At 38.7% G+C, this 17,530-nt stretch overlaps 1 protein-coding gene across 1 annotated transcript in view; it reads left to right on the plus strand.

Annotated features, from left to right (window-relative positions):
- Nucleotides 1-17,530, plus strand: part of ANO3 (anoctamin 3) — a 235,083-nt gene that overhangs the window by 69,189 nt on the left and 148,364 nt on the right. The window contains exon 2 of the mRNA XM_075187478.1: nucleotides 13,007-13,201. Coding sequence (XP_075043579.1) covers nucleotides 13,007-13,201 — 195 coding nt within the window. The remainder of the gene's footprint in view (nucleotides 1-13,006; nucleotides 13,202-17,530) is intronic.

Consider the following 17,530-nt stretch of genomic DNA (forward strand, 5'->3'; position numbering starts at 1 on the left):
AGCTGCTGCTTAACATTTTGATTAAAAAGAAACATTTAGGCTTGCAACTAATTTCAAGGGTGTTTTTTTGCTTGTGAGTTACCTACACTCACATCTATATGCTAAATATTTTTAAAATGCCATTATTATCATGTACACTCACCTCACAACTAAGGCGGTTAATAATATGTGACAGAATATATATATTTTTTTTAACAACACTCTTTAGCAGCTAAGACATTTTGCAACCAATATAGGATATGCCAGTTCATGGACATAACTGTATTTTACTTTCCTATTTAATATAGATTGTATTTGTGCAGGTTTATGTGTATCATGCTTATATGCACCCAGATGGATTGAAAATTAATGGAAACTATTGACATCTCGAAAGGACTAAGGCAGCACTGATCAACTCCAGTCCTCAAGAACTACCAACATATCATGTTTTCAGGATTTTATTAAGCATCTACAGTTGAGCTAATCTATTTGGCTGGGTCAGTAACAATCCTGCCTGTTACTACAGACAGAAATCCTGTAAAAAAATGAGAACATTACCTGTTGGTAGTACTTGAGGAATGGAGTTGAGCATATGTTTAAAAAGTTCAGATGCACCTACTAAGGCAGGTATACCAAAACATATGTACATTCTTCATCTCTAACAGTTAAACAACTTGTCCCATAAAATGAGATGTATTTTTTGCAGATGGAGTACACAGACAAGATTATCATTGACCTCCCCCAGAGTCTACACATTGTTGTGTAAAGAATTTTATAATTCTACAGTAATCTCAATTTTGCTGTGTAAACCCACAAACTGTGCCATAAAAATAAAGGTCCACAAATAGATTTTTGATACATCACAACAGCATTTTCGGGCATTGTGTGCTGAGCCAGAAGTTTGTAGATGTACAATCATGTAATGTGGGTGTGTGATACTAATGTTATGTGGAACAGGTATTAATGTTATATGGTGGTAGGTTAATTGGCTGCTAACAAATTGACCCTAGTCTGTCTGTCTGTGTTTGTCTGTGAGTGTGTATGTTAGGGAATTTAGACTGTAAGACCCAATGGGGCAGGGACTGATGTGAGTGAGTTCTCTGTACAGCGCTGCGGAATTAGTGGCGCTATATAAATAAATGGTGATGATGATGATATGGGAGCTGGTGTGTGTAAGTGCATTAATGTTATGTCCAGGCTTGAGTGGGGGTATTGATTTTAAGGATGGCTAATTTATAGATGGCAGGGGGCACCAAACATCCCAACATTGGTCCTTCTGATCTCTATATGTATTCTCTCAACATGTACCACAATATTTGTGACTTGCCACAAGAACAACTTACAGTAAATATGTCATCTTGTGAGGGCATGATTTTTTTTTTAGGTGATCCGCTCTCTTTTGGGCCATTCTACCTCTCAACCTATTATATGTCACACCCAGTGTTCATATGAACAGTTAAGTCGTCTGTTATTTGGATTCATTTAACTGACTAACAGCAAAAATGACACAGTTACAAAAAATAAAGGATTAAAGTGAAAATAGAATAAAAAAATATAAATATAAATTATGAAGAAGTGGCACATCATATATTTGCATGCACATAAGTCCTATTCAATAACAAATTCTTATGCAGATAATTGTTTGACATGAGTTTGTGAGCGCTAGCAGATGATTTATAAAGAAGCATTTGGATTGTAGCTGAACTTTTCTTTTACGTGTTTGTCGGAGGTAGGAATTGGATATGATAATTTTGGCTGCAGTGCAGCCTTTCGTTCTGCAGTGCAGACATTGAGACAGAGTGAATTATATTAGTTGTTCATCACATTTCTGTGCTATCAGCTGTTGGGTCCTTTGACCTGCTGCTGTTGCTCTGTGCAGTCACTGTTGAGTCACAGCTCTGCCCCCACCATAGCTAGAACTTTTAAGAGCTTGTGAATCAGACATCTGATGCTTGTTTACTGGAATGTTAGTGAATTAATGTCAGCACTGTAGAAGCTGGTTTGTTAAGCCCTCCCAAAACTGCTTCAGATAGAAATAATGTGAATGGAGGAAAATTTAGACATACTTGAGGGGGAAATTCAATTCCCCGCGTTGTTCGCATTATTACCGTCAGTTTGGTAATTTCAAGGCTGAAAGCAGCATTGAAGTTATGGTAGTAACAAATCCAGCTGAAGGGTGCAAATGCAATTTTATTTTTGCATGCAAAGGAAGTGAATGCTGTTTGCTTTTGCATATAGCATACAAATACTTGGCAGCTTTATTTTGACACTGCAATTTAAAGTTGATATGGGATATGCTTCACTCCCAACTATAAATCTGCTTGGAAATTTTAAATTGACCCCCCCCCCCCCCCCAAGTGTAACATGGTTTAACCAAGGTGTAAAACTCTACCTTCTCGCTGCATTTACCCTTCTAAATTAAACAAAAACGAGGCAATTCCCTGCGAATCGTGGAGGCTTACATCCTGCCCACTTCCTAGTGAACTGGGGATGCGGGAGAATTGTCTGCTCTCCCGGGAGTCCAGAAGACCTTCCCGGAATTCAGCAGTCTCCTGGACATTCCGGGAAAGTGGGCAAGTATGATGTAGTCTTTCAGTAAACATTTACCATAATGACGTAGCCTTCATATCATGATATCTGTCTAGCCAAGGAGACATCACCTTGACCTTCAACGGACTCATCACTTTTATAAGAACCATCGGCTTGTCTTTTTGAAGCAAAATGTAATTATTTTTTTTACATCTTTTAACTGGGTAACTCTTCCTCTACATCCACAACATATGTGGGCAGCACGGTGGCTAAGTGGCTAGCGCTTCTGCCTTACAGCACTGGGGTCATGAGTTCAATTCCCAACAATTGGCCTTATCTGTGAGGAGTTTCTATGTTCTCCCCTTGTTTGCGTGGGTTTCCTCGGGGTGCTCTGGTTTCCTCTCACACTCCAAAAAACATACTGGTAGGCTAATTGGCTGCTAAAAAATTGACCCTAGTCTGTGTGTCTATGTGTGTATGTTAGGGAATTTAGACTGTAAGCCCCAATGGGGCAGGGACTGATGTGAGTGAGTTCTCTGTACAGCGCTGTGGAATTAGTGGCACTATATAAATAAATAGTGATGATGATGTCATGTATTTGATCATATCACTGGCCGCCCACTTACAGTGAAAGTTATTGAAAGATCAACAAACTCCCCTCCTTTGTGTCTCTGATGTACCAGTACCTGCCTGAAAGGAGTGCCTATTTAAGGTCATAAACGTTCCTTAATATTATCCTCATTTTGCATTCAAGAACCCTCAACCAGATGCCAATGTGACCATGATACCAATTGATCTTCTGTTTTCCGTCATATGGCGGATGTAATAAGTCTCTCAAAGTAAGTCTTGATTGCAGAACAAAACTGGGCAGTTTTTAGGATACTTTTCTCATTACTACTCCCCATAGATTGTAAGCTCATTTGCGCAAGGCCATCTTTATCCTCTGTTTTATGCCATTGCATTTAATTTGTTTGTGTCAAGTCATAAAAAGATTATTCTAGAGTAATAAATGCACTAAAATGTAAGCTCTCAGGGGCAGGGTCCTCTCTAACTACTGTCCTCTGTCTGTCTCCCACGTATGTCCTGTCTTTTCCTATGTTCTGTGTGAGTCCTCAGTCATCTGTGCTACTTATGTGTAATTGCCTCATGTATTTGTGATTTGCTTACTGTATTAATTATGTCCAATCTGTATTTGTACGGAATCTGTGGCGCCTAATAAATAAATAATCATTATTAATAATAATAATAATAATAATATTAATAGAAGAGTTTTGTAGCCATTTCCCAAATTTCCTATCTAAACCACTCCCTAGCTCCTCTTTTCTGTGTTTGTTTCCCTTCTCCTAGTGTTCTGTATTAGGTCTCCAAAATATACATATATATAAAAAATATTATTTGCAGAGGACAATCCTGTTTTCTATTTTTGGCACACGGTAAAGTAAATGGAACACCTTTTGTGAGAAATATTTGGATTTTGTGATGTGTTTTCATTTTATAACTCCTTTCCTCTTCCATGTTGTACAAAGTAAGGGTGCTGTTTTCCAGCGTTCTTAAGATTTTAATCCATAGTTTCCAACTCCCCTGAAATGTCCTGGAGACTCCCGAATGAGGGGAAGACCTCCTATGAGAGCAGGCAATTCTCCCAGAGAGCACTTACACGCATCTGGCACTCCGTGCTTACTGAGTTAAATGGGACTTGATGATGTGGGGCCTACATGACAAAACAGGCAGTATTTAACTTATATGCAAAACAGAATTCTAATTTGCACCCCTTGCATTGTAACATGGTTTTGTCCAGGAGACTGAAATAAGAAGTTTCTCAAGTTAAGATCCTTAATGAATCAGGCCCCTGGTTCTTCCGCTCATGTTCTTATGCAAATAATGTCATTAACCCCACCCACCTCCTCTTTTCCTACCTAATTTTTGCGTGTACCTGAAACGAGGTAGGAAAGTGGGAAAGCTTGTTTTAATCTATCCAAAATATTTTTTACTTAAGTAATACTGATACAAACCCCAAACCTGTCAAATATAGTTAATTTATCTCTTTTCTAAAACAGCTGTCCTGTTAATGTGTATATGTCAATTAAGCACAGTTGAGGCAGCCATTTTGTCGTCTGAATCAATTTTCAGCCTATAAATTCCCTGGTAATTATTGACATTACTGAGGCCTGAGGTACTGTGAATTAGTGACATCACTGAAACACGATGCACTTTGTTCATAGTGAATGGATCGGCTGCATTTGTTCTACTGACAAAATGGTTTCTTGCTCGGACCTCTGGCAATAAGGTAATAACGAGTAGATTAAAACGTGAGGCAAAAGTATGTTGAATTATTTCAACTCTGTGAAGATTTAATGTTGACAGTAAAGATAAATGAGGTTCTTTTAGAGACTGCTATGCAACTTTTAAGAAGTGCTTGTTTTGATTTAATGCGTATTACAAATCACACCAATGCCCTTATCCAGTATTTAGATAATAACTCTCTTGGACAAGAAGGAAATACTTACATTTGATAATATTAAATACATAGGCACTGCAATCAAAAATGTATCAATATGCCATGGACAAAATAAAAATGCCCCTTGTCCCTTATAAAAATATATTGAATAAAATACAATTTTGAAATAAAATTTTCCATTTAATAATGAGATGGATATTACAAGTAGATTATAAGAATTGCATCTAACGTGCAGAAAAATAGGAATTTTATTGTTCAATTTATCAATATTGAGAAATAGAGACAAGTCTTTAAAACCTGGGATTGTCCTTTGAAATTAGGGACAGTTGACAACTATGTTGCTATGTTAAGCTTAAGTTGCCACATCGGTTATAAAGCTACAGCTATATCAAGTGGTACATGTTAGGAATCATAAGGTCTTTATAAGCAAGCAGAAACAAATTTTAAAAGCTAAATATATTCAATGTATAAATATATAAGATGACATCATCATCATCACCATTTATTCATATAGCGCCACTGATTCCGCAGCACTGTACAGAGAACTCATTCACATCAGTCCCTGCCCCATTGGAGCTTACAGTCTAAATTCCCTAACACACACACACACACACACACACACACACACACAGGGTCAATTTTGATAGCAGCCAATTAACCTACTAGTATGTTTTTGGAGTGTGGGAGGAAACCGGAGCACCCGGAGGAAACCCACGCAAACACGGGGAGTACATACAACTTCCACACAGATAAGGCCATGGTCATTAATTGAACTCATGACCCCAGCGCTGTGAGGCAGAAGTGCTTACCACTTAGCCACCGTGCTGCCCATGTGACATGGCTATTAATCAGCCAGTTGTCTTTATTTACTGAATTGTGGTAGCTAAAATATTGTTGATAAAGGTCACAGAACAACTATGAACAAATATTACCATTTTATGAAGAAAGTCCCATTTCTGTTTTTTCTATATAATTTCCCTATTGGTTCTTTTTTTGCTTTCAAATCCTTATTTTCTGCAGGCTCTATGGGTTGAATTATTGTCTGGGGAAATAATGGTAGTGAATTGCAATGTGGGACATGAGCATGGTCTGTTTTATTCTGTAATCCTGGAAAGTATGGATATAGAGGGTACTTTAGTTTGTGCAGAGCAAGTGCAGCTGCAGGGGGAGGCTTGCATGCACTATTCCTGTCAGCTCCAAATTGTGAACGGAGCCATTTTGTGGGTTGAACCAATGCTCAGTATGGAGCATATCAATAACTATGAACCAGTGCCTCATTGATATTAGACAGGCTTCTGAAATATTAATTGCTAAATCAATATTAATGGACAGTTGTTTGACGTAGGAGGAAGGAATCTGAAGCACTGTCTCTAAATTACACTGGTCTTCAAATTGGAGTCTACGACAATCAAATCAGGGACCAGCCATCATTTGAACACAGTGCATTGGATCCCACCCTCCTTCTATCAGTGCACATAGAGTTTCTGGAACCAAAATTCCAAACAGGTTTTCACTGCACATGCTCTTGTCCCCGTTGTTTGCTAAGAAGAGCAAAGTTGGGCAGCATGGGGACACAGTGGTGATCTCTTCTACCTCATAGAGTCATGAGTTTGATTCCCGACCATGGCCCTATCTGTGTGGAATTTGTATGTTCTCCTCCTGTTTTGGGGGTTTTCCTCCAGGTGCTCCGGTTTCCTCCCACACTCAAAAAACATACTGGTAGGTTAATTGGCTGTTTATAAAAATTAACCCTATTCTGTGCTTGTGTGTGTGTTAGGGAATTTAGATTGTAAGCGCCAATGGGGCAGGGACTGATGTGAATGACAAATATTCTCTGCACAGAGCTGCGGAATTGGTGCTGCTATATAAATAAATGATGGTGATGATGATGAAAGTGCAGGACCCAGGAATTGACCAACGTCAGTACTCCCTCCCCAAATACATTTTGCAGGTGTCGTTTAGACCTTATTTAAATACTCACTGGTATTTTTACTCATTACTATCCAGGACCTGCCCTACTTTAAAACTCGGCACATGTGCTTCTTTGGCTTTTTTCAGCATCATCAGCTTAAGTATTGCTTTCTTATTGTACCGCTGAACGCCACTGGAGAAAATACCGCTCCCTGGCTGATTTCCTCCACTTAAATTCATCCTCTCTTTCTACTGTTCTGCCCTCTCAGTCGCTAAACAATCTTTCTTTAAATCCCTCATCTCTTCCCAGTCCTCTAACTCCTGCCGCCTCTTTGTCACCTTCAACACTCTCCTGTCCCCCTGTCCTACCAGTGTATGTGGATTATCCCTCTCCCCCACCCTCCCTGTCTCTCTCTCTAGCTGTGCTTTGAACTTCCTGAGTTACTGTGCTTATTGTTAATTGTACCGTGTTGTCTCACCTTGTACTGTGATATTGTTTAACTTTAACTTTCTGAATTGCTGTTCTAGAAAAATGACAGTGAGTGTAGGCAGGGCTGCTGTGAGGAAACTCAGGGTGGCACAGGAAATATTGCCAAAATCAGATGCAGCGTGCACTGTTTAGGGGATGTGTGACCGCGGTGTCCATTAAGAAACTATTGGTTCATGCTGTCACTTGCCCCCGGTTTCCAACATTCATTCATGGATGGGTGAATGGTGCCAGAGCCATGAGGCCCATACAAACACGCCATCCTCACCTATTTTAATTCACTGCTGCTGAGTTCCAAGTCAGGCCCAGGCCAATGTATATTATACTCGCCCCTGCTGTGTTAATTGTGGCACTTAACTTATCTGGCATAGTAATTACAGCCAAATAGTTTGTTTTACCTCTTTTCCTGTTGAAATCAATGAGTTATAATTTTGACATACTGTTAATATAGATAATACCGCAGCACATGATGTGCAGCAAATTCTACCCCCCGGAATATAACAATGCGGGATGCAGGTTGTGCGGTGGCTACAGGGCCCCAGAGGTGATGGAGGTCCAGCAAATCCGGGTCGTCCACCCTTCAGGGTCCCTGCTCCCTTCTGAGGTCTCCACATTGTTCTCAAAATTGGTGGTAGAGGTGGGATATATATTTCTAATTAAGAACGTAAGTGAATAAAATATTTGTGATTGTTGTGAGAGGGAATACAGAATAACTCACCAAAGACAAAACTCAAAGCTTAAAATATTTTAAAAGGCATACAGAACAAGGAGTTCTCCATCCCCTTTTCTTTTGCTATTAATTTTGTAGCACAAGCAATTATTTATGTGAAGATGGCAGCCACGGCATTTAAACACCAAAGGATTTACCTGTAGCACAATGTGAGGAGAGAGGAATTCCAGGCACTTGCAAAAACAAAGGTCAACTCATAGAAGCAAAAAATGGAAAGCATAGCCCTGCCACAGTGAATGGCTTGGCAGCGGAGTCGGAACAAGGTTCTGGGCTGTTACTTTCTGAGGACGCTAATGGCTCAACTATGGACAATGCTATTTATTTACAATTGCTTTAAAGTATTTGAGCCCATAGGCATAGTAACAAAAATGCAATTGTTACAATAGTACCCAGCAGAGTGCCTAGTATGGAGATTAGCTGCAGAGCGTGCCGCTGAATGGGAGGCTGTAGAGAGATGATCTGCAATGGAGCAAGAGGCTGCAGAATGGCAGACAGAAAGAGAAGCTGCAGAACAAGAGGCTACATGAAGGTTCCAGCTTGATAAACTCCTCTAGTTTTTCAGAAACCTTAGAGGCTAGTACCCAATGGGTTAAAGGGATTAAACTACGATGTCCTTTGAAACCATATCTTGGTGATGGCAGTTTTGAATTAATAGAGTGCAAAGTTTATTTTTGAGGGAATTGTTAGACAGAACAGGTGGTCTTCTAGTAAACCCTTACCTACATGTCTCACAAGCTCAGGTAGGTGCTGTTTGTGACAGCAACAATGATTTATCAGGGACACCTGCTCAAAATCTAGTACAGTCCCTAGAATTATTTAGGCTCTGATAAGTTGTTACTGTTGCACAACATTTGTACAAAAAAATCAATAGATAATCACATAAAATAAAATGTAAACACAAATCCATCCTAATTGTTTTATCATTACATCAGTGATCCAGACAAGCGTACTTATTTTTTAATTGGAGAAGTAGTCAATGTATTATATATCATGTTTTGTTTTGTAAGATCAGCATATTGGCTGGGAAAAGTATATAACAACGACACTGTAAGGCAACGTCTTCTCATTGTAGATAGAGAAACACAAGTACAGAAGCACTGTCCAAGATAAGAGAATTGGGCAGCAGATCAATAAATTCTCTTGATGCAATCTAATATCATTACAGAGAAAATGTTTAAGAGGAGTGCTACCAGTAAAAAAAATTAATATATGTTCCTTTGATAGTAGAGATGAGTGGAATTTTCGAACACACCTAACAGTACAGTTAAATGATTATCGATGTCCAAGCTCTTTTGATGCTGCAGAATGTGAATTTACAAATACAGTGCAGAAAGGGATTCCGTGCAATTGGGCTGCAAAAACAGAACTGGAAAATTGTATCACCACCACTGCAAACCTCGATTCACTTGAAATGTCACCATGGTTTTGCCCGTTTTTATTTAGCTGTATAAAATGGACTCTGTTATGGATGAGCTGCTGGTAAGAATTTGTTGTTGAGGCAGGACAGAGAGGGGATGCACCTGTTCTCAAGTTTGTCATCCATTGCTTTTGTCCCAGAAGTGCTCCCAGGAGATCAAAGCCTCATGTGATAGAAAATCTGTTTTATTGATTTTGAATGATTCAGAATAACTAAAGAAAAATAGCATGTTTTAAGAACCAGATTATTGTCTAGAATAATGAAAAAGTAAAAACTGGAGTGCGTTTATTCACTATATAAAACATCATTTCGGTGTAACTTTTTTTCCTACCGTAATACCTCTGACCGTTGTCTGTAATCCCAAACTCTGTTTTTCTTATTTGGCACCACATTGTGTTGGCTTGCATCAGCTAACATTTTGGTTTTTGTGCATCTCTCTGTAGGACTCATGTAAAGTTGGATGTACATGTTATTTTTTTTTGCATAAAAGATATATTTCGCCTTCGCAAAAAAAATGTACACTTTAGTCCATATGCAGACTTTACTCATGACTCTTAACTAGAGATGCTCACTGACCCCCGTGAACTGGTTTTGGTTTTGAATCTGGATTAGTTTTGTGTTTTGGTTTTGGTCTTGGCAAAACCGCCCTCGGGTGTTTTGGTTTGGTTTTGGTTTTGGATTTTTTTAGAAAAAATCCTAAAATATACTAAAATCACACAATTTTGCTCTTTTTTTGTTCCTACATTATTAATAACCTCAATAACACTAATTTCAAGTCATTTGCAGTCAATTTTGACCACCTCACAGATCACAATATTATTTTCATACACTTTTAGACAAATACTGCAGCGACCTGGCTGAATGCTAAGTGACAGAGCAATGACACAAATACGGCAGTTCCTTGCACATCTAGGACACACTGACACACAGCAGTGGCAGAAAAGAAAAATGGGGGTTCGCCCTCCCTCCCATCCCACGCTATGTTGGATCTTAAAAAGGAATTCAAAACTCGCGAGATCTGAAATTCAACGACGTCACAATGACGTTTTGCCTCGTTTGCAAATCTGAAACAGCACGAAGGTACCGAGCCACTCGGTACTCGGATCCCCTAAGTTCGGTTGTGGTCGGCTCCTGAGGAACCAAGCCTGAGCCTCTCTACTCTTAACGTTCAGAGATGCGGAACTGGTGGAAGGGACAGGCAACTCAGGTACAGTATGGGAGTTTGACGTAATTGCAGCACAATCAGAAGTGGGAGCAGCGGAAAATGCGCATGTCAGGAGGCTTATCTTTTGTGGGTGCTCGAACTCTAGTTCATTGATACAGTTAGGTTCATGGCAACTAAATCTCAAATGAAATCTAGCAGCAAATAACCATTCAGTGCAATGTATATTAAATATTAAGAGAATATCTACCCACATAGAGTGTAGTATAATAGTTAATAAACTTGTGCAGTTCTCACGTGAAAGGCTTTGGACCACTTTAAAATATTGACCTAAAAAAACCTGATATGATGTGGTCACTTTTGCACTGATTCTATTGTCAACCCTAGATGATTAGTTTTACAATGTACAACCACAGTACTTTTGCTCTGGGCTAGTTGCTAGCAAGCGGCTACTAGGTCCAGATAGTACCAGATCTAGTAACTTTAGTGAGCAGGCAATTTCTGCCAATATATGAGTAAAAAAAATAAAAAAAAATTATTGGTAAGTAATTCAAATACATTTTTTTAGCCTCAATGCTCCCCAAACTTAGCCCTAACCCTATCTTGCAAGCTTAACAATAATGCAGAAGTTGTGTGTGTGTGCGTGTGTGTGCGTGTGTGCATGTGTGTGCGTGTGTGTGTGTGTATATATATATATATATATATATATATATATATATATATATATATATATATATATATATATATATATAGGAAATCAAAAACTTGTAAAACTATATATACTTGGGAGACCTAACAGAAAAAAAATAATAGGGTGAAAGTAACTGTGGGAAGAATCATTTTTTTCTCACTATTTTCCAATGTAAGGCCAATAAAATAGAACAATATATAATATTTAATATGTGTATATAATATACAATATATCTACTATATAAATGCCTAGTGGCGTGTGTGAAAAAAACAAAAACAAGCTGCAGCGCCACCTGCTGGGCAGAGTTATACACTGACCTATATATTTCTTGAAGGAGAAGTGACAGTTGGGAGTGGTTTGTGGTTGCCGGGGGTGACAGGGGGGAGTTTTTAACACCTTAAGTAGCTTGATGAAGGATGTGGCGATGAAGATGAAGGATGAGGTGATGGAGAAAAATGATGAGGTGGTGACATGTGGACAAAACCACGTTAAAAAAGGGCGCTTGCGTCGGGAAGTAACGCTCTTCCCCTGAGGAGGCCTGGGCTAGGCCCAAATGCATGACAAGAACCTTTTTAACACCTTGAGTAGCTTGATTTGACTAGAATGCATGAGTATCATGCACGGGTTAACTTGTATTTAAATAAGTTACCAAAAGTAAGTCAAACCTGTTGTAAAAAAAACAGCAAAAACAAACAAGCAAAGGCAAATATAATTGTGTAACCTAAAAAATAAAAATATGCAAAAAAAAGGAAGTGGGGGGACGGGGGTGACTACTGGCAGATTACCAAAATGAAAACCCTTTTCTTGAAGGAGGCAAAAGAAGAGGTTAAATTTACCCCTCATTGCAGTCATCATCTTACTCATGTCAAGATGTATGTCTTAATTCCCCAATCATCAGGTCCTCTGAATCACTTGTTTAGTAATGATTTGATCAATGATGGCAAAAAGATTATCCTGTAATCCATCACTATCCCGAAAATATACATTACACCAGTTGTAGCCCATGCTAGCAGGAATGATATGAGCTAGTAGTGTGTTCAGATGTACTTATACACTTATCTAAATTTGTTTATAACACTTAGTTTTACCATGTTTCCTTAGTCACAATACTGCTTTATATGTGATGTTACAGCCCATCAGTCCCCAGAGAGCCAACAGCTCACACTGTCACCCAACGTCTCTGTGCTCTGTCTCCTTTCACTTGTATTATTCTCAGTGATGTCATGATATGAAACTGCCTGCTACGGACTATATAATCTGCTCTCATTTATGCCGCCCACTCACCCTGATCTGATTCTGCTTTCATTAAGGCAGGTACCTTATTATTTTAAGCAGAATCTTTAATGATGTTTGTCTGTCTTTGATATTTGGATTTTTCCAAAGCTAGCCTTGCTGCTGTTCTCTGCACAGATGTATATGTCATTGTGCCAATTAGAAGCCGTTGAAGACAGAATAAAACATTTGAGCAGTTCTCACTTGTCCGCTGGCTGCTGCTGCACTTAGCAGGTTGCACAGTACAAATGTTTAGGTTTCAGCCATAGTACTTGTTAACAACATTTTTTTTGTCACAGTAAAAAAAACAAAACAGCATTTGAAATTCAGTTTCCAAATTCAATATAAATGTGTTTTTACCTTTTTTTAGGTATGTTTAAAAGTAAGAGTGGAACAGATAAAGAGCACCAACTGAAGCCATCGAGGAGAAGCATGCCATGTTTAGCTCAGAGCCAAACACATCCACAGCATCTGAACAAGCAGTCTTCAATACACCAGCAGAATCGAGTGCAGCCTCAGCCTGTCAGTGAGGGATCCTCAGCGATCGATGTAGAGCAGCAAAGAGGTGAGTCCTATTGATTTCTATAATATGATTCAAGGTCAGAATGTTTGAGAGCTGAAATATACCTCTAGTGATGTGTGTGTGATTCTCCAGGATCTGTACCGAATGCTTGGTCACAAATATAGATAAGTATAGTATAGAGCAATGGAAAAACTTCAAATGCAAAAAGTAAGCTTGCTGTTCCTTTAATATTATCTAAATAATTTACAATAAATAAATTAGAGAAAACTATTTTAGATTTGATATACATAAAAATATATAAGCTAAAATAATATTTGTAAACCAGCTTCCAAACCTTCTAATCAGTGTTTAATTAATAATATACATATTGTAATGTATATTATGTAATGTTGTCCATATCTATATCATTCTTAAAAGAACTACAGGGAACAGGTAATTTGGGATTTACAGAAGTTAAAAACATTAAAACGTGATAAGCAGTTAGGTTTTATTTTTATCACATTTAGTGTAGCACTTCATGTCTGTGACAAAACATTTGCTATATATTTCTACATATTTCTCAGTCTTATGTTGTCTCTAAACAATATATTATCCTCATATGAAAGAGAGGACATCCCCTCTTGTCCGTTTGTATATTGTGTTAACCAAATTTATATGTCACGAAATTAATGACATTGCAAGTAGCGCAAATACTTTAATGCTGTTTGTCTAGACAACTGCATTGAAAAAAAATGTTTTGGAGATAATATAGAGCTAGAGGGAGGATTTAATTTATGGAGCTAATGTAGTGAAAACCATTTTAACACCACATTACGAAAGGGAAAATCAGCATTGCCTGGACATGCCCTTAATCTGCCCAGGCAATGCCAATCTGCCTAGACCAAGCTTCTGATCCATCAATTATACCCTACAAGTTTTACTCACTATTGTGTTTAGTGGACAATTAAATCTAGAGCTGAACTCACTTTAGATAATGCATTTACAGTATATCTCATGTGCATGAATAAAAAATATGCGTAAAGATACAAAAAGAATAAATACAAATACACAAATTTAAAGTTAATACATTGTGCCATGTTTTAGAATTCTAATTACTATTATTCAACCTACAACACTATGGATATCCATATGGATATCAAAACTATGTCCCAATCTGTGCAAACAAAAGAAAAATGTTGTCTGACGCTCAAAAACTGGCAATATATATAAATAACAATGTGTCAGCATATACATAAAGGAGAATTTTGTGCGCAATATAGCTATATTGGGATAAGCTCACCTGCCACATGATTTTATTCATTTGTACACATTTGATTAATTTAAAGAAGAGACCCTTTTTCTCTTTCAGTAATTCTCAATGTCCCCATTCAATTTTATTTGTAATTGCTCAAATGCATAGTGGTCAAAGTGAAAATTTAGTAGTGGCAGTATGGAGATTTAGAAGCGGCGGTACGAAATTGATTCTGAAAATTACCACTATGACATATCAATGAGAAACTGATATGAGTAAACAGCACTCATGAGTGCTGTATTTCACCCTAAAGGCAACAGAAAAAATAATAACAAATACTAGAGGAATCCGATGTCAATCAGAGATCATACTCCAGGGCAGAAAACACTGGCATCGTTTTAAGAAACATTGACAATGGAATGATGCCTGATATTATAGTCATTACTGGAGCACTGGGCACAACAAAATGATGCGTTCTAGATGCATGTGACACTCCATTGGTTACAAGGGACACATTTACCATATTTATCAGTATTGTGAATATATCTTCAGGAAACTCCAAGAAATATGTTGTATTGATTGCATGAGCTTTTAAATACAATAGCCACTAGGATATTTGTTTTTATATTTCAAAATGTAATTCCTAGCAATAGGGAAGTTTAGTGACTGTAGTGTTTATATTTTTACAATTGTTTAGAGTCGCTGTTTCTAGAAATGCCTTAATAAATGTGTCTTGTTGGGTTTGACAGCAAGGACACATTGTATTATTTGCAGTGTGTAATATAAGGTATCAAGCATAATGAATATTAGAAAACTTTTCTATGACTGTGCCGTCGGACTGAAGAAGTCTGGACTGGAGATGTCAGGGTAAGTGTTGTCGGTGTAGTCAGCACCACCGGTGCCATCTTACTGCAGGGAACAGCGGTTTACAATAGAACAAATGCAGTGTGGTGCAAAGTCTGTATTAAGTGTCGGTGATGTAAAAGGGGCTCTGACCAATTTCATCTAGCTAACTTCCCTAGTACAGCAAGCATAGGCGCTCTGTGGCTCACCAGTCATAGGTTGCCAGCTGTAATGTATTGTATGTAATACAAAACATAAACTAAGATTTCTTATTAAATCTTCCAGGCTGCACATGTATATTTGATGGAAACTTACATTCCGAAACGGTAAAATCTTAAAAGTCATAAAAGTCAGTGTATAACGTATCACTGACAGTCACTCTACAGGCTTTTTCTGTATTCTTTTTAATGCACTTTACATTGGTTATTCACTACATAGAAAGCACAATATAGACAGTGTAATTCACATCATTACATTCTGAAACTTAGATTTAATATTTCATAACGCAGCATGTTCTATTTTTTTGTGAACATTTCTTTGTTTACAATAGAGTGTACAGGAATGAAAAACCATATGATCACACACAGATCACGATACACTGTTGGACTGCAAATGTACCCTGGAACTGAAACTTCTAAAACTAGATGCACTTGTGCATATATACATATACAGCATCCCGCAAAACTTTGTTGTTCATAAATGACCCCCATTATTAGATGTAGCTTTGTACGCTGTGAGTATGCAGTAATGCCTTTAGGGGCATGGCGAGGGCATTTGCATGACCTGAGTTTTTGAAATGTGTCACTTGTGTGTCCTGTAGGAGTCTGCTCCACTTGGGAGACCCCTGTTTAAGCCAGATAGAGCCTGGCTGTTCTTATTGGTCTGTGTCAGTCTGCTCATGTTCCTGTCCGAGCTAGTAGTACAACTTCTACAGTGTCTGCGTCTGAGATCTGAGAAATATTCACCAGAAAAAAGAGAGACTGATGACAGCACAGAGATCGGGAAAGAAGTCTTGAGGGTAGAAGACGCAGAGTGAGATCAAAGCAGGATACCGCAACCTGGGCATGGAGATTGTTTAGAACACGCCTGACCAACCTGTGGCTCTACAGGTGTTGTGAAACTGCAAGCCCCAACATGCTCTGCCAGCAGATAGCGGGCAGAGCACAACACCTGGAGAGCCACAAGTTGGCAGGGTCTGCACTAGACAGTTGGTGGTTACAGGCTCTATGCTAGTTCCTGGCTTCAGACAGTTGATAACTAGGCCTGCTCTAGAACATGTGTTTGCTCAGAGAAGCACTCAGGGCTGACTTTGATACTACATTTTCCTGTACTCTAAGTTCAGGTTCAACTGCGTTAAGAAGGAGTCCACCACAATCCGCGTGTGAGCATGCAGTGTAGAAGCTGAGAGAGGGAGATTGGGATGTATTACAGTCTGTGAACTGATAATGTGATTGCTACTGTTATGTGCTGTGATCTCCCAACATGTCTGTTCCCAAAAGCGGTACACGGGGCTTTGGGCATGTCACAATGGGAGCGCCAGGCACATCCCCAGAGGGCTGCACGCTAGGCTGCCTATTAGATATTTCCTCATCCCAACATTCCCACCTGCAGGACAAACAAAGCGCTGGAATTGGGACAGTTGGGAGATATGTGATGATATGTGATGAGGCAAGGTGCATTGAAATGTAAAGTGGTCTTAGAATAACTTGCTGCAAGTGATTTTTGCTGGACAGAAGGTTGTAAAGCTGAAAAAAGTGACTGTAAGTAAAATTAATCAATCTCATTTATTTTATCTAAATAAGATGACCTGGGGTCCACTTAGTTCATCATCTGCGTCTGCATCACACCTGTCCTCTGTTATCATAAGTACATGTGCAGTGACATATGTTCGCTAACTTAAAGCACAGGATCCTGAGAGGGGAGAGACTGAGCTCCCACCAGGTGGTTGGCTGAAGGGTATTACAAGGTAGGAAGTATGGTTCACACACTATCACCCTCAGCATTCAGGCAACCAGGCTCACAGTTTTGATGTTTATTGTAATATAATGATAAAGTAAAGCCACAGTTCTCCACGCAGAACAGTGCATTCAAGGAAATCTGGAGAAAGGAGAAATTTTTCAGAGAATCCCATCATTTGGATTGTGTGATTCTCAAATATAACACTTTACTCCAGTTCTCCTTTATCAAACTTTCAAAAATGTTCCCCAGTGTATCTTTCAGTGGTAATCTACAGCCGCCAATCACTACTCTGCGAGGGCTTTCAAACTGTATTGTTGGAGGACCTAGCATCATTATTC

Source organism: Mixophyes fleayi, chromosome 10 (genome assembly GCF_038048845.1).
Source record: "Mixophyes fleayi isolate aMixFle1 chromosome 10, aMixFle1.hap1, whole genome shotgun sequence".
NCBI lineage: Eukaryota > Metazoa > Chordata > Amphibia > Anura > Limnodynastidae > Mixophyes > Mixophyes fleayi.